General features: G+C 40.0%; 1 protein-coding gene across 4 annotated transcripts in view; it reads left to right on the forward strand.

Moving 5' to 3' along the window:
- Positions 1-13,229, forward strand: part of LOC113651265 (ankyrin-3-like) — a 156,833-nt gene extending 143,604 nt beyond the window's left edge. For 3 of the 4 annotated variants that reach the window (XM_047821245.1, XM_047821244.1, XM_047821246.1), the window contains 6 exons: positions 940-966; positions 1,472-1,550; positions 2,154-7,448; positions 8,862-8,936; positions 9,496-9,627; positions 9,855-13,229. In XM_047821245.1, the coding sequence (XP_047677201.1) occupies positions 940-966; positions 1,472-1,550; positions 2,154-7,448; positions 8,862-8,936; positions 9,496-9,627; positions 9,855-10,003 (5,757 nt within the window). In that variant the 3' untranslated portion in view covers positions 10,004-13,229. The remainder of the gene's footprint in view (positions 1-939; positions 967-1,471; positions 1,551-2,153; positions 7,449-8,861; positions 8,937-9,495; positions 9,628-9,854) is intronic. The other variant, XM_047821247.1, reaches the window with a different exon arrangement.
- Positions 13,230-19,817: the final 6,588 nt, after the last annotated feature.

Genomic DNA, 19,817 nt, shown 5'->3' on the forward strand with positions numbered 1-19,817 from the left:
TTCACACAAGTAGCAGACAGTCCCTGCATCATGGCGAATATCAAATAACCCCAAGAAATGTGGAACAATATCTTAGTGTCTTACTTCCAGTTCTTTTAATGAGGCTAATATGTTTATCAAAATAGTTGATCAATTATCAATATAGTTGAGTACACAGAAGCCCTGGATCTAGGGCTGCATTTGTGCACTTCATGAAGGTGCTTGGAGACTTAACTAGACCAAAAGGAAGAACTAGATATTGGTTGTCTTTTCCCCAAAGAAAATCAGAAAATGATCCAATATTTTGCTAACATAAGAACTGTTGTGGTCTAATACAAATTGTTCTATTTTGTTTCACACATCTACATATAATAACTAGAAAATGCTAAACCCTCTTATTTCACCAAGTGCTTGATTTCAAACATAAATACATTTGATCTACAGAAAAAAAAAATTAATTGACCTCGCTGTTCCAAAAGATTAGGACTGTTCAGAGGTTGACTGCCTCAAAGAAACCCTTATTAACTCAAAATAATATATATTTCTTGTAAATTACATATGTTTTTATGCATATGTCAACATAGGTCAGGTTGTTGAAAGAGAAGTGGTGAATAGCCTGAATGGATAATGCAGGAAAAATGAAAGAATATTTTTTTGCTGTTGTGAATATAGAACTTGTAGAAACCAGAAAAAGACTTGACACACAAAAGCCAATACTGTATGCACACATTGCTAGCACATGATACCCTCTTATGATGCTGATGCAGTCACAAATGGTTCTCTTGTAGTGTTTATTATTCTTTCTTTATGCTGTTTCTTATTTCCACTACTTTTTCCCTTTGATCTTTTTCCCTGCTTTTTCCCACCACTACGCCCATCTTGCCATGCTGCTATAATGCGGAACTGTTTCTGCTCCATTATCTGCCATGTAATTCTTTTAATACATCATGGAAAATGTAGGAGATGGAGACAGAACCTGATAATGGGGTAAATATGTCTTTTCTAAATTCATTTGATAGTATGTATGTACTGTAGACTGAGATGACTATAGTCCATTTTTGACTAGTCAAAGGCTTTTGTATCATTGGGACTTATATGCCATCAACATTTTTTGATAGATTTCATAATTAATTTTTGAGTGAATTAAATTAGATAGTATGTTTAGATATAATATAATAATATAACACTAAAAAACAAAAGAGATGAAAATTCCATAATTTAAGTAGTTTTCAGAATTTGTTTTCACAATTTTTGTCTTCCAAACTGCAGTTTTATTTGTTAATGGAAATATGTTCATTTATTGTACCTTACATCATTTAGTAAATATTGCACAAAGCGAACTTCTAAATCTCACACTTGTTTAATAACATGCACAGCAAATAGTACATTTTAACTTAAAAATGCAGTTTTGCGTTTGGAAATTTTATGGGTTTTTTTGTATGATTTTATGTTTTATTTACTTTAATAGTGGCTTTTTAAATTCTGTTTACAGAATGACAAAGATCAACGTCAAATCATTGCTTCATTAGCATTACGACAGCGCTTTTGCCATCTGTCTGATCCCACATCCCGTGAGTCTTACTTTTCTGTGGATAACTGCTGATAAACTAGACAGAAATGCATCGTTGTTGAGAGAGGACAGATTGATGAGAAAATGACCATATCAAGTTGAGAGGAAGGTTCTAGTGCCAGGAACCATACTATAATATCAGATTCCTGTTAATATAACCATTTTCTCAGCTGACCTCTCTCATCAACAATGCATTTCTGTCTAGTTTCTGAAATACTCAAACTAGCTCATGGGCCACCAATAACAATGTCACAAAGTCACTGAGACCACATTTTATCATGTTCCATCTGCATGATTCTGTGCATTGAAGTGCTACATGATGGATTGTATAGGTGTATAAGTGTTCTTTAGGTACTGTATTCATTATTCAGTGTCTGGGTTACAAATTTATATGGTCTTGCCTTATAAAAATATTGTAATTATTTTAATATTGTTTAGTATAAGCATTCAGTTTTTACCACAATCACCAACAAACACTGATAACAATACATCCATTTTCCATATTGGCACTGGTAAGTCTGACTTGATATCTGACCTGATATCTTTTTATTTTTCTCTTTTTTCTTTCTTTTTTCTTTTAACTTTATTAATATGCTTATGATAGAAAATACAGAAAAAGGAAATTCTGCTCTGAAAACCACATTACAGACTTCTGGCTATTCCGACAAACCTGCTTTTATGACACATCAATATCAGGCCTGGGTACCCAGCCCATCTGCTAGCTCCAGGGGACAAGCCAAGTCAGGAATTCTCTCTCCCTCTAGCTCATCCTCCAGCACTCCATCTGCTTCACCACTGAGGTCTGTGTTGTCAGAAAATTCTGAGTTCTCCATGAGATCAGTCATCAAACGTTCATTAACACCCTCTATCAAGTCTGTCAGTGGTGTTGCATTACCAATACACTCCTACAGTGCTGTCTCCGCCTCACAAAAGACATTGGATCAACAAGCACTTCACCCAGGGCAGGCATCTCTGACCGTCTTGCCATCTATAATAAAAAATGGCCCTGAGTCCGTTTCTGTAAATTTTGCATTGCCTTCTATTTCAGCCAGAACCTCTCAACTACAAGCTGGATGCTCACTACTGGAGAAATCTTTTATCACTAAGACGCTGCCTGCTCCACCTATGTCTTCTCTGAACATGCATAGCTCAATTTTTTCATATAAATCTGTCAATACTTCAAAGGCTCCAACAACTGCTTCCCCCATTAAACCATTTTCATGGCTAAACACAATCAAAACAGCAACAGAAAAAACAACCGGCTGTCATAGCTCTCCAACTAAACAGCACTCCCCCTCAGCCTCCTTTTTTCTGTCTGGCAGCCTACAAGAGAGGATACAGGCTACTACAATTGCTGCCACAAATGGTGTTAATGCTGCTTTTGATGAAGTAGAGAAGACCCTAAATTCATTTTCTGCAGGCTATGATAAACTCCAGGTTGTGTCATCTTCACCACCTTCCTTCTCTCAGTCTATCAGGTCCTCACCTTCTGTTTACGACTCTCTTAATTCACCTCCTAACACCACCATTTCTGTTACCCACAGCAGAGTTGCAGTGCCTTTTTATTCAGTTCTAAATGTTTTGCCAGAACACCAGTTTAAAAAGCTTCCTGACATCTCTAAATCAACAGCAGCACTTTTGTCCCCCAGAAAAGCTAATGATCAAATGCAGTCTACCTATGTCAGAACTCCTGTCAGTCTACCTATGTCAGATAAAACCTTTCCATTCATGTCTCCGACAACTTTCTCATCCCCTCTGTCAAACAGCCAAGATATACTGAAGGATGTGCATGAAATGAAGGAAGATTTAATCAAAATGTCAGCTATTTTGCAAACTGATTCTGTTTCCAAAGGCTTCCAGTCTTACTCACTTATCGAACATAAAATAGAAGACGAGGAACCACACAAAATTATGGAAAAAGGCAAACAAAACTTAGTTAAGGTTAGTGATATACTAACCACTGGTATTCTAAAGGAAAATGAAAAATACAAGGAAGGTAGAAAGACTGAAGATCTGTTATCCAAAACTCTAGCAGCAACAAGGAGAAATGAAGAGAATAGTAGAGAGAGAAAAGAAAATATTAAACATGCTATGGCAGTTCAAGAACACAAGGTCAAATTGCCCACATTGACACTATCAGAGAAAGAGCTGTCTACCATTTTAGACTCAGATAATGTCCAAGATAAAAGTCCCCTGTCAGACAGTGGGTTTGAGACCCGGAGTGAGAGGACACCATTACCAATAATCCCCTTACAGGACATGTCACCATTCATGAATAAAACAGATCCTGAATCTGTACATGCCATACAGAGATACAAACCTCCAAAGGACACCATTGAGCCTGTAGCAGATGAGGTCAAAAGGAACAATTCTCCAGCCCAGTGCATTGACACAAATTTCAGGTTGCCTAAAAGCTGCAATAAAGACAATGCAAAAATGTATCAAAGCAGATTCAGTACAGGGAACGATATTGTGTGTAAAGGTATGCAACTTAAAGAGGAGACTCATATAACAACAACCACTGGAATGTTATATCACAAACCGACAAGTAAGGAGACTACTTCAAAGAGGCTGGAAGAGACTGTTACGAAACCCTTACAGTCTGGCCAAGATTCATCCAGAGTTTTACCTGGACTATTTGAACATCTGGGCAGCAATGAAGGATGTAATGTATCACAAAGACCTCTGAACAATGATTTAATGGCAAAAGTGGAACACATTATTGAGGTTCACATTGAAAAAGGAAATAAAACAGAAACGACAAAGGTAATTATAATAAAAACCAAAAATTGCCCTGAAAAAGAAATGCATATTTATCAAAGCAGCAGAAGCAAGAAGGAATTTCAAAACAGAGCAGAAGTGGAGAAAGTAATCACACCTTTCACACAGGAGGATGATATCAGGACCACCACTGTTCAGTTAACCAAACCAGACTTGTACAAAACTCTTAATTTACAAAGACCACACTCAGTGGAGTACCATGAAGAAGAGTCTTCCGTTATGAGAAAGGACTCAGATAAAATGCTATTGTCTGAGAAATTTGACTCTTTTTATTCTGAAAAAGACAAAACTTTGACTGAAGGGTCTAATAATTATAAAGTTAGAACACATGGTGGCTCAGTGAGATATGTCATGCATAAACCGGGTGGTGTCTTAGATGACAATAAAACGTGTGAAAATGTAGACCGGCAGAAAGGAGGTACAGAGAAACATAGATTTGAGGACAGGGTAGATAAATCTGTCAAAGAAGCAGAGGAAAAGCTAAGTGAGGTCTCATGGTTCTTCCGGAATAAAACTGAGAAATTAAAGGATGAACTCCAGCACCCTCAGAAGAAAAATCATACGCTAAACATTCAAGAAACTCAGTCTGTGCACAGTTCTACCTACAGCAGCCCAGAGAAAACAAAGGATGGTGGTAGTGGTGAACAGTGGAGCACTGAAAAGTTTAAAGAAAGATATGCTCCTAATGAGATGAACTGTGCTAGTCTTCCAAGTAGCCCAGGAGAATGTGTTTTACTTCAGTACAGTGTTGATAACAGAAAACACAGGGACTGCTCAGTAGTCAGTAGTGCAAGTAAATCCACTAAATGTTTCCAGCCGTCATGCAAGGTTAGTTCAATTGGAATGAAATTTATAGCTAAGGCTAAAAAGCAAGATGTGGTACCTCAATGTGGTCAAACTTCTGGTGGAGTAGTAAAGAATCTGCAGGAAAATAAATTACCTATCTATCAGTTTGCTGGAGGCAATTACCCCAATCCAAAAGAACCAGGTCAGCATTACTCAAACAAAGTTTTAGACAGTGATGGGAGCCAAAGTTATAATGTCAGAAAAGCTCAATTATTGAATGAATGTAACAATGCCATTCCCAAACAACACAAAAGTTTATACAGCAAAGATATGGTTGACACAACTTGGGGAAGTCATGGCAGTGAACACCATAAATGCCAGAAGTCAAAGATTTCCCAAACACTTGAAGAAAACACTTTGTTTGACAGTAAAGGAAGTGATAAATTAAACAAAGAAGAAACAAACAAACAGATCATATATACTGGTATACCAATTCAGGAAGACCCCACCAGTATTGGAAAATATGGTGGTTTGTTAAAAAAAAAGTTGGAATTTTACATTCCTGTTAGGGTTTTGTCCAGTTTTGTAGGCCAGTCCAAATGTGAAATAGAGCTAGATTCATCTGTTAAAATTGATGGACCAGCATCACACATACCAACATTAAATAAAAGCAAATATTGTAGTTTTGATGGAAATAAATCATTCAGTGATGTGTTGTCAATAGGACATGTTAATGTAATCTGCACTAGTACTAAAGGTGAACAAATTGAATATACAGAGAGAGTGACTCCAATTGTTACAGCAGATATTAAACCTTTACCAGTTTATATCAGCATTCCAGTGGTAAAACAGTATGAGGAAGAGGCAGCCACCGTACAACCTAACACATACAAAAAGGTTGTTATCCATGTGAGCCACACAAATCATGAGGCAAAGGAAGAGTTTTATAATGCTATAGAGAGACAACTGCCTTTACCTGAGGGGAGCCCAGAAGATGACATACTGAAGCACATAATTATTATGGACAATTTTGGAAGATGTCTAATCACTCCTGAGACACCCAGCTCTGATGAGGTTAGCTATGACTTAAATTCCCAAGCACCAGTCTCTAAAATTGGTTTTATGGCACATGTACTCAGCTCAATCCCAAAAGATTCAGAGAAAGAAGACAAGCCTTTTATTTTTGGGCACATACCAGAAGAGAAAGTCAAGACTGTTACTCATTCAAAATTCTTCAAAAGGAATGATGAGTCACTAAGAGCCACAGACAAACATGTAGCATACTTTGAATTTCCACCACTTCCACCCCATGGTACTCAACAGTCTGAACATATGGAACTGAACAAGGACTTGCCACCTTCTAAAGCAGACACAGAGATGATGGAGGTGAATCTTCAAGAGGAGCATGACAGACACCTTTTTGCTGAGCCTGTTATTCAGAGATATCCACCATCTCCTATTCCACCTGGGGCTAATGACAGTGATTCAAGTGATGAGTCTGTCATTAAGCCCATCCCTCTTAAGAAGTACAATGTTAAAATGACTCAGAATTGTAAAAAGCTGCAAAACCCAGATAAAAATGTTTCCTATCACAAAGAGTCACATGGTGTCATTAAGAGAGATGAGGTGGATGAGCAAAATGGTAATGATCAGTCTGTCACTGACTGCTCTATAGCAACAATGCCTGAATTTTCCCATGACACTGATGCCACAGAGCTAGACTCTCTGGATGGGTATGACTTGCTGGATGAAGATGATTGGTTGAGTGATACCAAGACATTAGGCCTTTCAAATGATCGAAAGTCAGCCAATTGCACCTCCAGCCAGACCAAGCTGGAAGTTAGAAAACAGGGCACACCAAATGAGGATGAAAATACAAAGTCTAAAAGCAACTTGGGCAAAAAAAAAGAAAGTAGTAAAGATCAATGCAAGATCTACTCTTTAGAGGGAAGACATCCTGATAGACAAGAGTTTACAGATAGCTATTTCAGCTACAAGCTTGAGCAGGAATTACCTTCAACTTTTAATAGTGTTGCCACTAAATGTCTGCACTTTCATCCATGGTCAAACAAAGGAAAAGAGGAAGAAATGTTTGGGACCAAAAGCACAGATGAAGATACAAAACATTTTAGTTTATTGGTGGAGGACAAATCACAAGCTAATACACCGGACACCACTCCAGTTCGAACACCAACTGATGAGAGCACCCCAACTAGCGAGGCTAACCCCTTTCCATTCCATGAGGGCAAGATGTTTGAGATGACTCGCAGCGGTGCTATTGACATGAGCAAGAAGGACTTTGTTGAAGAGAAGCTTCAATTTTTTCAGATTGGTGAGCATACCGCAAATAGGATGTCAGGGGACAAGATAAAAAGTGGCAGGTGTGTGGTGGTAGGTAATTCCAATCAAAGGCTAAGGGGAGAGCAGTAGAGGGGATGGAAAAAGACAACACAAAATTAAAACATCCAAAAACCATCCAGCTCAGGGCATCATTGGCATTACTCAGTGTACAGTCCAATTAAATGCATGGTGTTTAATCTCCAGTCATGCAGTCATTATCAAAACAAACCTGGAGAAAGTCAGATAGAAGCTAATTTCTATAGGACTTCTGCTCAGACTCTTAACAGAAAGCAGACTCTCAAAAAGAGTTAAAAATAAAAATTCAGCCCAAGTCTAGACTTCCAGTCAAGAATGCAGGATTTATGTTTAACATATAATGCAGATTATGCAGGCAAGCAGATATCTCAGCAGGATGTTAAAACTGTGATTCGAAAATTTGATTCTATTAGTATAGAGCCCAGATCTAGATTTCAAGTCAGATAAGTCAGATTTTCAAAAAGATATCTAAAAGAATGGTGCAGTCAGCTCTGCTGTGTGGCCCAAGTTTGGTAAGGTTAGGGAGACAGAAATGGTAGTTTCATCTCACTTGCCAACCAGAGACAAGACATAAGGGACTCTACATAATTGTTTAGTGGAAGCAGTCAGAACCATTCTATGTGGGCTATATAGGTAATCCTAGTTCCTTCAAAGCATTAGTGTGACTAAGCATCATTCATATGAGAAGAAAAAGACACAGGCAGAGCAGCCAGAGGAGAAGATAAGCTCATCACACCTCACAGCTCCAGAACTTCCCTCACAGTCTCAGCCTTCCATCTTTGATGGGTCCTCCCAGGTGGTCACACCCATAAGCTCAAAGGTCATATGGTCTGCCGGCAGTGAGAGAAGGAAAACTAGGGGCACAGGGGTTTGCAGGTTGCCCCAGTCGTGGAGATCAAGCCTAGTTTGTAAAACTTTATTAAAAATGTCACTTGATCTTTAGTTGCATGAGCTATTGTTTGCCTGTGGTGAGAGCAGTAGCTGTCATTCTTGTCATCCTCTAATTTCTGTATTGTATAAGTGTACTGCACTTGAAAAATGCCCTGTTTTCTCTCTCTCCACCTGTATAGGGTAGCATGTTAGTTCAGAGGGGGTCCACTCAACAGTCTGTGTATAAAGATATCATTAATTTGACATCAGTATTTACTTTTTTACTATTAGTAGAATGCTCAATTTCATGCTTAAATGCCTAATTATTCATCTCAAGACTCACCTTTGTAATTTATAAAAAATGACATAGCTTTGTTTTAGTTTATAGTTGGCCAGAGGCAGCAAAATTAGCAAATAATTGTATCTCTTTAGTTTCAATGATTTATTTTAATTATTTCTTAACAATTCTTATTTTCATAATCAATATTCTGTTTCACAGGTCCCCAAAGCCCATGTGAGAGAACAGATATTCGCATGGCTATCGTGGCTGATCATCTGGGGCTTAGCTGGACCGGTGAGATTTAATTAAATGTTTATCTTGTAAAAGTATCTTGTATCATCTTCCTTAATCAAATAACTTTTATTCCAGCATTGTAACATGTAAAATGTTGTTATGCATGTTTTGTATAACCTTTTAAGTTTTACTTAATTCAGTGACTTATGGATAAACATTAAATTGCACATTATTACAGGAACAAGTAATTTTTTATTTATCTTTTAAGCCAGTATAAATGCCAGAGTACCATCTAAAATTTAACACTCATGTTATCTAAACATTCTAATCCCATGCTCTGTGATTCATGGATAGTTTAGAATATTTAAGGTGAATCAGCATATTATTACATATTGTAAACATGAATTTTGGGCCTTAGGTGATTGCCCGTAATATATGGTATTGTAGTGCACTGTTACACATTCAATATAGATGACCGTTTTTCTGAATAGTATAACTTAATGATGGTTAAGGAATTTTCCTCAAGAAAAAAGGGAACATTTTGGGAACTGTGCAGATCTGTGTTTTGCAATGTTAATGTGGCAATGTAGAAATATGATGTGTTTGTGATCTAATGCAGAGTTGGCACGTGAAATGAATTTTTCAGTCGAAGAGATCAATCATATCCGCATGGAAAACCCCAACTCCCTCACTGCCCAGAGTTTCATGCTACTGAAGAAGTGGGTGACCAGACATGGAAAAAATGCAACCAGTAAGGATGTGCCTCTTTTTCTCTCCTTCTCAGCGATACACTCTCTTTTTTATTCAAAATTTTAGCTCATAGTGTATATTGTGTATTTCATTGAAGTAGTGTATATGTTGTTATATTTAAGATATAATAAGACATAATCCCAGACAGTGTTTTATGCAAGTGCTGATCATGTATTTTGCAGAAAATATATATACTGGATTAATCTAGATTATGCACTCTTTCCCTAGCGGATGCTCTGTCTGTGGTTTTGAACAAAGTGAACCGGATGGACATTGTCACTCTGCTGGAAGGGCCCATATTTGACTATGGTAACATTTCAGGCACCAGAAGGTTTGCAGATGATAGCACTGTGGAGAAAGCAGATGGTAAAATTTAGATTCCACCCCACACATTCAACATTTTTTGAATTTTTTTGACACCAGCTTCCTGGATTCTGAGCCTGCAAAACTTTTGAAAGAGATTGGATTAATGATTTCAGTTATTTTGATATAGTGATTACTCACAGCTAAATAATCAGGTGTTAAGTGTTTGCTAAAAGGTCATTTTCACCCTGCTGAATACATTTGCTTTGACTTAATTTAAAAATACAGTATACAGTAAGATTTGTTTTTGTTGATTGCTTTATGCATTGGTCTGGATCAGAACATACATATGATGCTTCCATTTGTCCACTGCACATAATAACTTTCAGGAAAACACAAATTTGTTGTCTCGTGCTACTCTTTTGTTGTAATGTTGTCATAATACATGTTTGGCTTTATTATTATTATTAGTAGTAGTAGTAGTAGTAATAATAGTACTAGAAGTAGTAAAAGTAGTTCCTGTAATCCGATGTGTTTTTATGAGAACGCAAAAATGAGTTTTGACACACATTTCAGTGGCATAGATTCCTGTAGCATCCTGGTGCTATGTTTGGTTATTTTAGCACTGCCATAGTGTTATCCAAGATCATGCAGTAGCATGTCATGAGTTCAGAAATCTTTATGTAGCTTTTTTATGACTAGATTATCAATTGAGTAAATGGGTAAGAGAAATCGGATCCTTCTACAGTATATGCTTAACCTCAACCTTTAACTATCTTGTTCCATGCAATGGATACCCTTTGTACCTCTCTTCCAACCAATCATTAAAACGTCCAGTTATCTATCTAATCATCCATTCAAAGCTCTCATCCAGGCTCCTCTCCTTATTTCTTATTAGCCATACTTAGAGTACCTTATTTCATTGCCATTTAATGTACATTTTTTTTAATTTCACTGTAAAATGTAATACAATGTAATTTAAAATGAAGACTGTCTTCAAATTGTAATTTTGTCAGTTCACAGCCCAAACAGATTACAGTATAAACCTAAAAGCCCTTGAATCCCAGTGAACCACAGCTCAACCTTTTCATTCCATCTTGACTACTCTACCTATTCTGCACTTGTTATAGTTGGAGATGTAAGTGCAGAATATTTAGTATAGAAAAGGCTGTGATTGGCAAAACAACACACACATTATAACATAAAAAGAAGCAAGACAAAAATCAGGAACACAAATTTCTGTTACACTAATAAAAAACAGGAAAGCTGAATCGGAAGGAAAAAACAAACAAAAAAGTACAATAAGTTCACAAGTTTGACCCCTGGTAGTCATAACACTTGAATTTCAATGTAAATAAAATTTTATTCATAAATCCTTTTAACAATGGACATTGTAAGGAAACTGGTTTATAGAAAGATATGAGGTACACTTGTGATTCTAGCCTACGGTGCTAGTAATTGGTAGCACTGTTGGTACAAACATCATGGTAGATATTTTGTCATGACTTCTAATTTCCCAGTTCTAAGTCAAACAATATTTATCAAATAGCCACCTGGTAACGTAACAAATCCACTGCTGGAGATGTGTTAAAATCCATATGAAATCTCATGAAATGAGAATCATGAACAAAGAAAACTGGGTGTCAGTACACAAACAGGCAGTGAGCAAACAAATCCAACTCAGTATCCAAATAAGCTCAGCTCTCAGGCACTCTAGAACTCTCTTCGATTTCTTGTGGTCAATGGGGCACTAGATAAATGAGGGTCATTGCAAGTTCAAAACACTCAGATCACAGTCTAGACAGTTCACAGCATCACGAGGACTGATCAATTCTGGTCATCATTACCAAATATCCCATTATGCTCAGCTTCCCTGGATGCAGACCCAAAACTCCCAGATTTCCTGGTGTGAATGAGAAATCATCAACTGGTTACACCACTGTCATGCCACATGTCCCATAGTTCCCCATATACTTGTTACCTCAATATTAATTAAAAGTAATGACTCTAACTCTAAAAATATTCCTCCAGTTTACTTGGAATTTACAGAAGATGTTAGCCAACTTAAAAGGTAGCATACTACTGCCCATGACTAATTACTACACCATCAAAGTCATGCCTGGAACTATACATCCACACTTATCAGCTACAGAAATCAAAGCCATAGAAGACTACTCAAACAGGGTACATTCAAACTGTCTCTCATAAACTTCTACTGGATTCTCCTATGTAGAGAAGAAAGAGGGGGACTTCTATACTGTTATAATGTGAGTGGAGAATAATGTGGGTGAGTGGAAAACTTTGTATCGCTATGTGTTGCAACTGTGTGATTAAAGTTTCGAGTCTTGGGCCGGCCACAACCGAGGTGCTCTTAAGCAAGGCACCGAATACCCCCAACTGCTCCCCGGGCGCGCAGCATAAATGGCTGCCCACTGCTCCGGGTGTGTGTTCACGGTGTGTGTGTGTTCACTGCTGTGTGTGCACTTTGGATGGGTTAAACGCAGAGAACGAATTCTGAGTATGGGTCACCATACTTAGCTGTATGTCACATCACTTTAAGTTTTATTTGTTTAAGGTTTTAACATCAGATATCATCACAAATCAGTTTTACAGAAATTTGTTACATCCAGATTAATAAATTTTCCCCCTAAAGTTTCAATTGCTTTTGAGATGTGTGATGCATTTTTGTCTATTGGAAGAGAGGGTTTGTTAGTGGAAGTGACCAAGGGTTGGAGTATTGGTAAGCTCTCTGTTCTGATACTGTTATGTAATTTTCCTGATTTTATATTTCTGGTTGTGAGCATCAGGTTCACATAAATATTTACTCGAGTGACAGCATGTTTTCCTACAGATGATACTGTAAGAAAAAAATGTGTTGTGTAAAAATAAGACGCTGATGTTGAAGATCTTAATAAAGAACAAGAAGTTTATTCCAGCATAGCAGTGACAAAATACATGGCGTACTTTGGGTTCGTCGGAGTCGGTAGAAACACGAACCCAGAGCAAATCCTGCTCACACATTTTATACTGTTTTCCTCTTTGTAGTTTAAATGAGATTCTACTTTGAAGATGTATTGAGCGTAAGATCTGAGTGTCTCCCAAATGACTGGGTCACACCTTGTTATCTAGCCAGATGTCTTTAAATGTTAATCACGGTCACGTATACCTTATCTTGTTATTATTACAATTGTTATCAGTCAAATGGTCACTTTAAATGGTAATCATGGTCACGTAAACCCTTTGTTCGTGGTGACACCTGATGTCCTGCTGCCGGTCCCATATTTATAATTGAATCAAGTTTATACATTTAGAGTCCTAACCGTATTACCTTATGATACTTAAACCTTTTTAGGAATGAGCTCTTTTAGATGTGTACCTTGGAGTGGAATTTGGGTGCAATTTCTGTAATTTCTTACAGTCCCCCCTTTGATGCTTTTGGCCCTGAAGCATCACATCACTTCCTTAATACAGATCACACCTCCCATTTTTGGGCCGGTGCCCAGTGTCGGTGAAGCCCTGCCTTAGGTTGTTCCCCTTCGGCCCTCAGAGAATCTTACCCGTTATCGGAACTTCACCTCACTCACACTGGTTTTAGCTCCATTCCATAAGGCAAACTTATCACAGGTTTTCTTCTTAAAATTTGGTTCTATGTAAAATATTACTTGGGTTTGGAGCAGAGACATTCAGAAACCATCACAGCCAACGGGAACGTCCCACATTGATCATTGAATCATCTGTAATCTGCCGTTTCAATATGGTACACATACAGCATAACATAATGCATTGACAAAGAATGAGAAAGATGCATACACAAACAGCAGTTTTGAAAGTTACATCCCAAATCAGATCAGAATAGGCAATAACCAAATCACCACCATCCATTTGTTTCGTCAAAACATTATCTTTTCCCACAAGACCTTGTTGAGCTTTGACAGTATGGTCATCCTTTCTTTGCATTATGACATAATGACATTAACATATTATACAATAACATATTATTATATATTTTGGTAACTCAAAATCAAATTCTGGTACATCTTCCTCAAAGACTAATTGTCTGCTGGATTCAATGACATTGTCTGTAGAGTGTGGAATTAACATATGGAAAGTAATGTTTTCCTATGAACCAAGCTGTCTCTGGAATCATACAAAGTAAAGTAACCTTAATTGGACAAAGTGTTCTCATGTGGTTATGATTAACAAAGATAGAAAAGTGATCATGAGTTGTGGTGACATGTTTTCCTGTGTTAAACTATTACTCTTGTAAAATTATTGTGGACATGTGTTAGATCGATTTCACAAGCCTCATAATTCGTGTGGGGTGCCCCAGATAATGGTTGTTTTTCAAACTTGCAAATAAAACCAATGTAGTTTTGTCACAGCATTCTATGTCCAGTCCTCACCATTCTCCTGATGGTAACTGTGTGATAAACCTAAAAGTCCTTAAAGTCCATTCTTTAATACATTCTTCTGTAATATTGTTCATCTGGGTCTGGAGATCATGCTGTAAGGTTCACCCAGACCGGAACCTGGATCCATTGTAGATAAGCACTTTGGGACAGCGTTGGGCACTGCTGTCATGAGAGCTGCCTTCCTAGTCCATCCCCCACATCTATTTCTTTTTGACCTGAAAAACACTTGAAAACATAATGAATTTATACCCACATCTATTTCTTTTTGACCTGAAAAACACTTGAAAACATAATGAATTTATACCCCCCTTTTTTAAACACAGCACATCAAAAACATTACAAACACATACAACATCACTTGAAAAACGTTGGGTTACTTAACGTAATCCCCGGTTCTTTGATAACAGAGTGAGGTGTTTCACTATGGGGAATTGCTTTGGGCGTGACCAACTACGGAAGCTCTTATGACACCACGTCTGTCTTTGACAGACAGGTCGACCTGCGACCAGACTCCGCCTTGCCTATATCGGTCAGGTCGACCCCTGTCTACGTCATTAACGAGATTTCTTCCCGTCCAAGTGCAAGGAGGGAAGTGCTGGTGAAACTCGGTGTTTCACTATGGGAGATATAGACAGCTCCCGGATTGCACCCATATTACTGTTTCCAAACGGGTACAGCAGCACCAGCCCCCAGCACTGCGTGTGCTAAGGACGGTTCCGAAATGTCCAGCCTATAGAATCGTACAAACGTATGCGGCGTTGCCCAACTCGCCGCCGAGCAAATGTCCAAAACTCCTCTGAGTAAAGCCCATGATGTGGCCATACCCCTAGTGGAGTGGGCTCTCAAACCTGCAGGGGGCTGAAGGCCCTTGCAACCATAAGCCACAGATATCGCCTCCACGATCCAGTGGGATAGCCGTATAACTGACGAGGGCAAGCCAGCCGCATTCAGATTCCACCTCTCATGGGCCAGGCCCAGAGGGCTAACATGTCCGGATGAGGATGGTAGCATCCACACCCAATGGTGCATTTTCATCCACCAGGGAGAAATACGGAGGGCAATGAGCGTTTTTTTGCGAGGCGAAGAGATCGACGGCAGCCTGACCGCACCTCTGCCATACCTGGCTCACCACCTGAGGATGGAGTTTCCACTCCCCGTAAAGGGGATTTCACCTGGACAGTAAATCTGCCCCTCTGTTCAAGATCCTCGAAACGTGAGTCGCCCGGAGGGGGTTTTTTAAACATATCGTCCTCGACTGTTTGCCTGGCTGCGATAGTGCAACATTTATTTTCATGTGTCTCGAACCCGGGATGCATATCGCCCTCAGCCCGAGGCTTGGCTGCGATAATGCATGCTTTATTATGAATTCCCCTGTGTGTGTGAGTGCTTGGTGACACCGCACATATCTCTGGCCTCCCTCTCTTCGTATAACTAGAGGAGAGCGAACATAATGAGCCCTTATCAAACTCGGAACAGTAGGGCTGAACTCCCGCCTTCTTCTCTTCGCCGGCGGAGAGAGAAGGACCGGGGAAAACTTGTGCGTCAGGTCGCACGCTTTTTCTTCCTTTCCTCCAAGGTCCAGAGCCATCCGGACGTGGTCGCTGACCGACCTGTCCGCTGTGAGCAGGTCTCACAGCTCTCGCGGTCATCAGCCTCCCTCTCCTGAGCCTGAGTCGCCTGAGGGGGTGGTCGCGCCGCCTGCTTGCGTGGCAAACAGAGATGAAAATCCTCATCCTCCTGTTTTCTGAGGGTGCTGGTTTCTCTCATTTTCTCGAGAGCGGGCCCGAATAAGCCCTTAGTTGGGTTGTAAGGGGCATCCATCACCTCCACTTTCTGAGCGTCGCCCAGGCCTGACAGGTTTAACCACAGCGCTCGCTCGCCTGACACAGCCAGGCCCATTACGTGGCCGCAGCCCTGAACCGCAAAATCAGGTCGTTCACAACACAGATTTTGTCCCAGAGTGCCGGGTTCGGTACACCTGAGTCCAACTGCCGCCCCATCTCCTCCAAAATCTCCGCTTGATATGCTGACAGCAAAGTCACAGCATTCAGCGAACATACAGACTGCCCCACGTATTTGTACATCCTCTGAAATGTCGCAGCGGTCAAACGGTTCATCTTACTGGGCAGTGAAAACTGCGATGAGGAGGAAAAAGCTTGCCGATTTGGATGGAGGTGGTACGCCACCGAAGTCTCCACTGCTGGGGGTTCGGCCAACCCCAGCTCCTCCATCCCCTGAATCTCCAACATCGAGTGTCCCTTGGTGGGGAGCTTACTCTTAAAAGGGCTAGACCAATATCGAGACATTTCCATCATGCACGCAGGCACGGCAGGCAAGAGCTGTCTCGCTGCCGAGTGGGTCGGCGGCAGCCTTTTCCCATCGTAAAGGGCACTAACGGCACCTTCGGCAGCTTTGGCTAGGCCCAGCTTCGCCGCGGCTCGTTTGCACACTTTGTGCAGGCTGCTGTCAGCAGGGGGAGCCGAATCGGTCGTGCTAGGTGGTCTAGACTGTTGGACAGGGAAGGGGGAATTGTCCTCCTCTTCGTCATCCATCTTAGCTTCGCCATCTGCGTCCTCATCCCCCAGTTCATCATCCATCTGCATGATGCAGGCCATCGAACCGCAGAGGCATGTCTGGAGACTCGGCTTCCATCATGTCTGCCCAGCTCTTGCTAGCTCGCGGCAGATGGGCCATATCTGTCGAGGCAGCTTCAGACAAGCAAGGGTCCTGCTGGTTAGCCACCGACACTTTCAGCCTCCTTTCCAAGATTTTCACCGGCAATGACACACAGTGAGCGCATGTCTGCGGGTCCGCTAGCGACGTCTGAGCGTGCTTCGGGCCCATACACACTATGCACATAGGATGAGGGTCCCTGCCCGAGATGGTAGCTCCACATGATGATGGACAAGGGCGAAATACAGCCTCCTTAGTCTTCGACTCATGCCCTTTGGCGGGGGTAATTGCAGTCGACATAGCGTAGTCTAAAGACTCGTCACAACACGTTAGCCTGTTAGACTTTGGATTAAAACCTCCAGTAGGTCCGCCTTGACGCGTAGACCGAAGCAAATTAGATGCTTCCTACCGCTGTAACTAAACACGCAGCAGGAGGTAAGAATAGATCGCCACGACGCAGACGCTATTCCAAATGTAGAGTTGTCAATCACTACAATCCCTCTACTGATGCCGCGTTCGGCGACGGAATCCAATAACGGTCCGTCTATTGAGCAGTTAAACAAGATCAGCAAGTTGGGATGCGCTGAAAGAGCTTGCTGCAGTCTCCCACGGGAAGAAAGCACGAATGACGTAGACAGGGGTCGACCTGGCTGATATAGGCAAGGCGGAGTCTGGTCGCAGGTCGACCTGTCTGTCAAAGACAGACGTGGTGTCATAAGAGCTTCCGTAGTTGGTCACGCCCAAAGCAATTCCCCATAGTGAAACACTGAGCGAAGTTAGAAAAAGAACATAATGAATTTATACCCCCCCTTTTTTTTTTAACACCGCACACAAAAAAAACATTACAAACACATACAACATAATCACCTTCCTATTTACATGGCCCTGATGACTGCCATCAGCTTTATATGATATTAATTGACCTATGTGGAATGATCTCTTACCAGGTTGACGGTTTTTAGTTTTGTGATGTGAATTTCTGCATGGTCTCTCCCAGTGAGCAGACCATGGGCCCTCATTTTGGTAATTCTTTACCACAACGTCATCACTACTTTCAAATTTGTGATGGTGCACATTCTGACCAGAATGCATTTTGTTTTTCTGACTTTGCTAAATTTGTTGAGTAGTTTGGTGAAAAATACCAGGCAAGGAGTTACACAGATTTTTGAGCTCCTTTCTCAGTCTGTTTACTGTAGCCTGTAACTGGTTTAAATCTGTTTTGGGGCCTGATCTCTTAAGGGAAAATTTGCATTCCCTTGAAATATGTCCCTTGTAGCATCTGGTTCCCGTTCATTTTAGATTTCATGTCCCAGGCACCCTAAATTTCAACATCTACTCCTCAATTAACCGATGACCACTCAGTTTTACGATTTTATTGAGGGCTATACCCACAACTGGCTCCAGAATGTCTGGAGCCTACACAAAGACCAGATAACCCCATGCGGCTTCTCTGATTAGGGGCCCTCAACACACACACACACACACACACAACACAATGAGACATTCCTTTTACTAATAAAACCCGAAGATAAGGTACTCTAAGGTTCTCATTCTTATAACCCTTTTTGTAATGTGTTCTTCTTTTAAGGCTTGCCTGACTTAAAATTATTTGCTCCTTAATTTCCTGACAAGGGTGTATTTTATTCATGTGTCAGAAAACAACATTGTATTTTAAAATCAGTTATACTGTAATTACTGATCATGGCATGTTAATGTATACCTGTTCTAATGCTGTATGCCCCTTTAAGGTCAGATGTCAGAATGTATACGAAGCTATCGTTTTCTTTTTACTTCCCTAAGGAAAGTGCATTTTGTTTTGTGTTTCATTTTGTTTCTTTGCCTTTATAAGAACACAATATCGTATTAACATCAGTTACCCTTCGATTATTGATCTATCTATGTAATTTACCGCTGCCTTCATACCGTCATTACCCTTCATGTTTAGTATCCAAATGACCACAAAATTATCGGTTACTCTTTTTTCAAACAATGGTGTATTTTATTTGAGCACGAAAGGTGCCATACCGTCTTAATACACACTGGATCAAACTTTAAAGTCATCTAAAAGTTTGATAGCTAAACCACGCCCACAGACACCTGAAACAAAGGGAGTTTTTCCCTCCAAAACCTTGACCGAAGTATTGGTCATCTCCCCAAAGATGGGTGGAGTTCACGACCTTTAAATTGTCACAAACACCACTAATCCGTGGTCAGACTTTCGGAACAGCTTCAAGACGACTCCATCTTCCTTCAAAGAAGTTCCAGCAAGCTTCACTTCCAAGAACGACAACTGCTCTGATCTTCAGGAGAACATGGAAGAACGTCTGACCCCACCCTAACTGACTTTTCAGAGATTTCTCTGTTGCATCCGGACTCTTGTGCAGTAAGCCAATGCAAGTAACCGTTTCCTTTACCAACCAATTTAGATGCGTAATTTTAAGTAGTAATCTTTCATTGAATCTTAAGGTGAATTTAAGTTTCCGGTGACGATTTCCCAGTTAGGGTGTGATTTAATTTTGAAGTCTAAGCTTGCCATTCCTTTCCTTCCTTTCTCTAATTTCTTCTTTCCAGTCTCTTCCTCCCTTTCCCCAATTTTAATTTATTTTGTTTTATTTTATTTTCATCTTCCCTATTTCTTTTGTTTGTTTGTGTAGTTAGTTTTATGTTGTGTTTGTCTAATTCATTAAATGCCATAATTTTGTGCCAAATAAGTGATTGTCTCTGAGTATCGCTCACAATTTAAGGTACCTGCAACATCTGGTCTGAACTACATGCTCTATTAAATTAATTTAATTCAGATTAC

Source organism: Tachysurus fulvidraco, chromosome 12 (assembly GCF_022655615.1).
Source record: "Tachysurus fulvidraco isolate hzauxx_2018 chromosome 12, HZAU_PFXX_2.0, whole genome shotgun sequence".
Taxonomy (NCBI): Eukaryota; Metazoa; Chordata; class Actinopteri; order Siluriformes; family Bagridae; genus Tachysurus; species Tachysurus fulvidraco.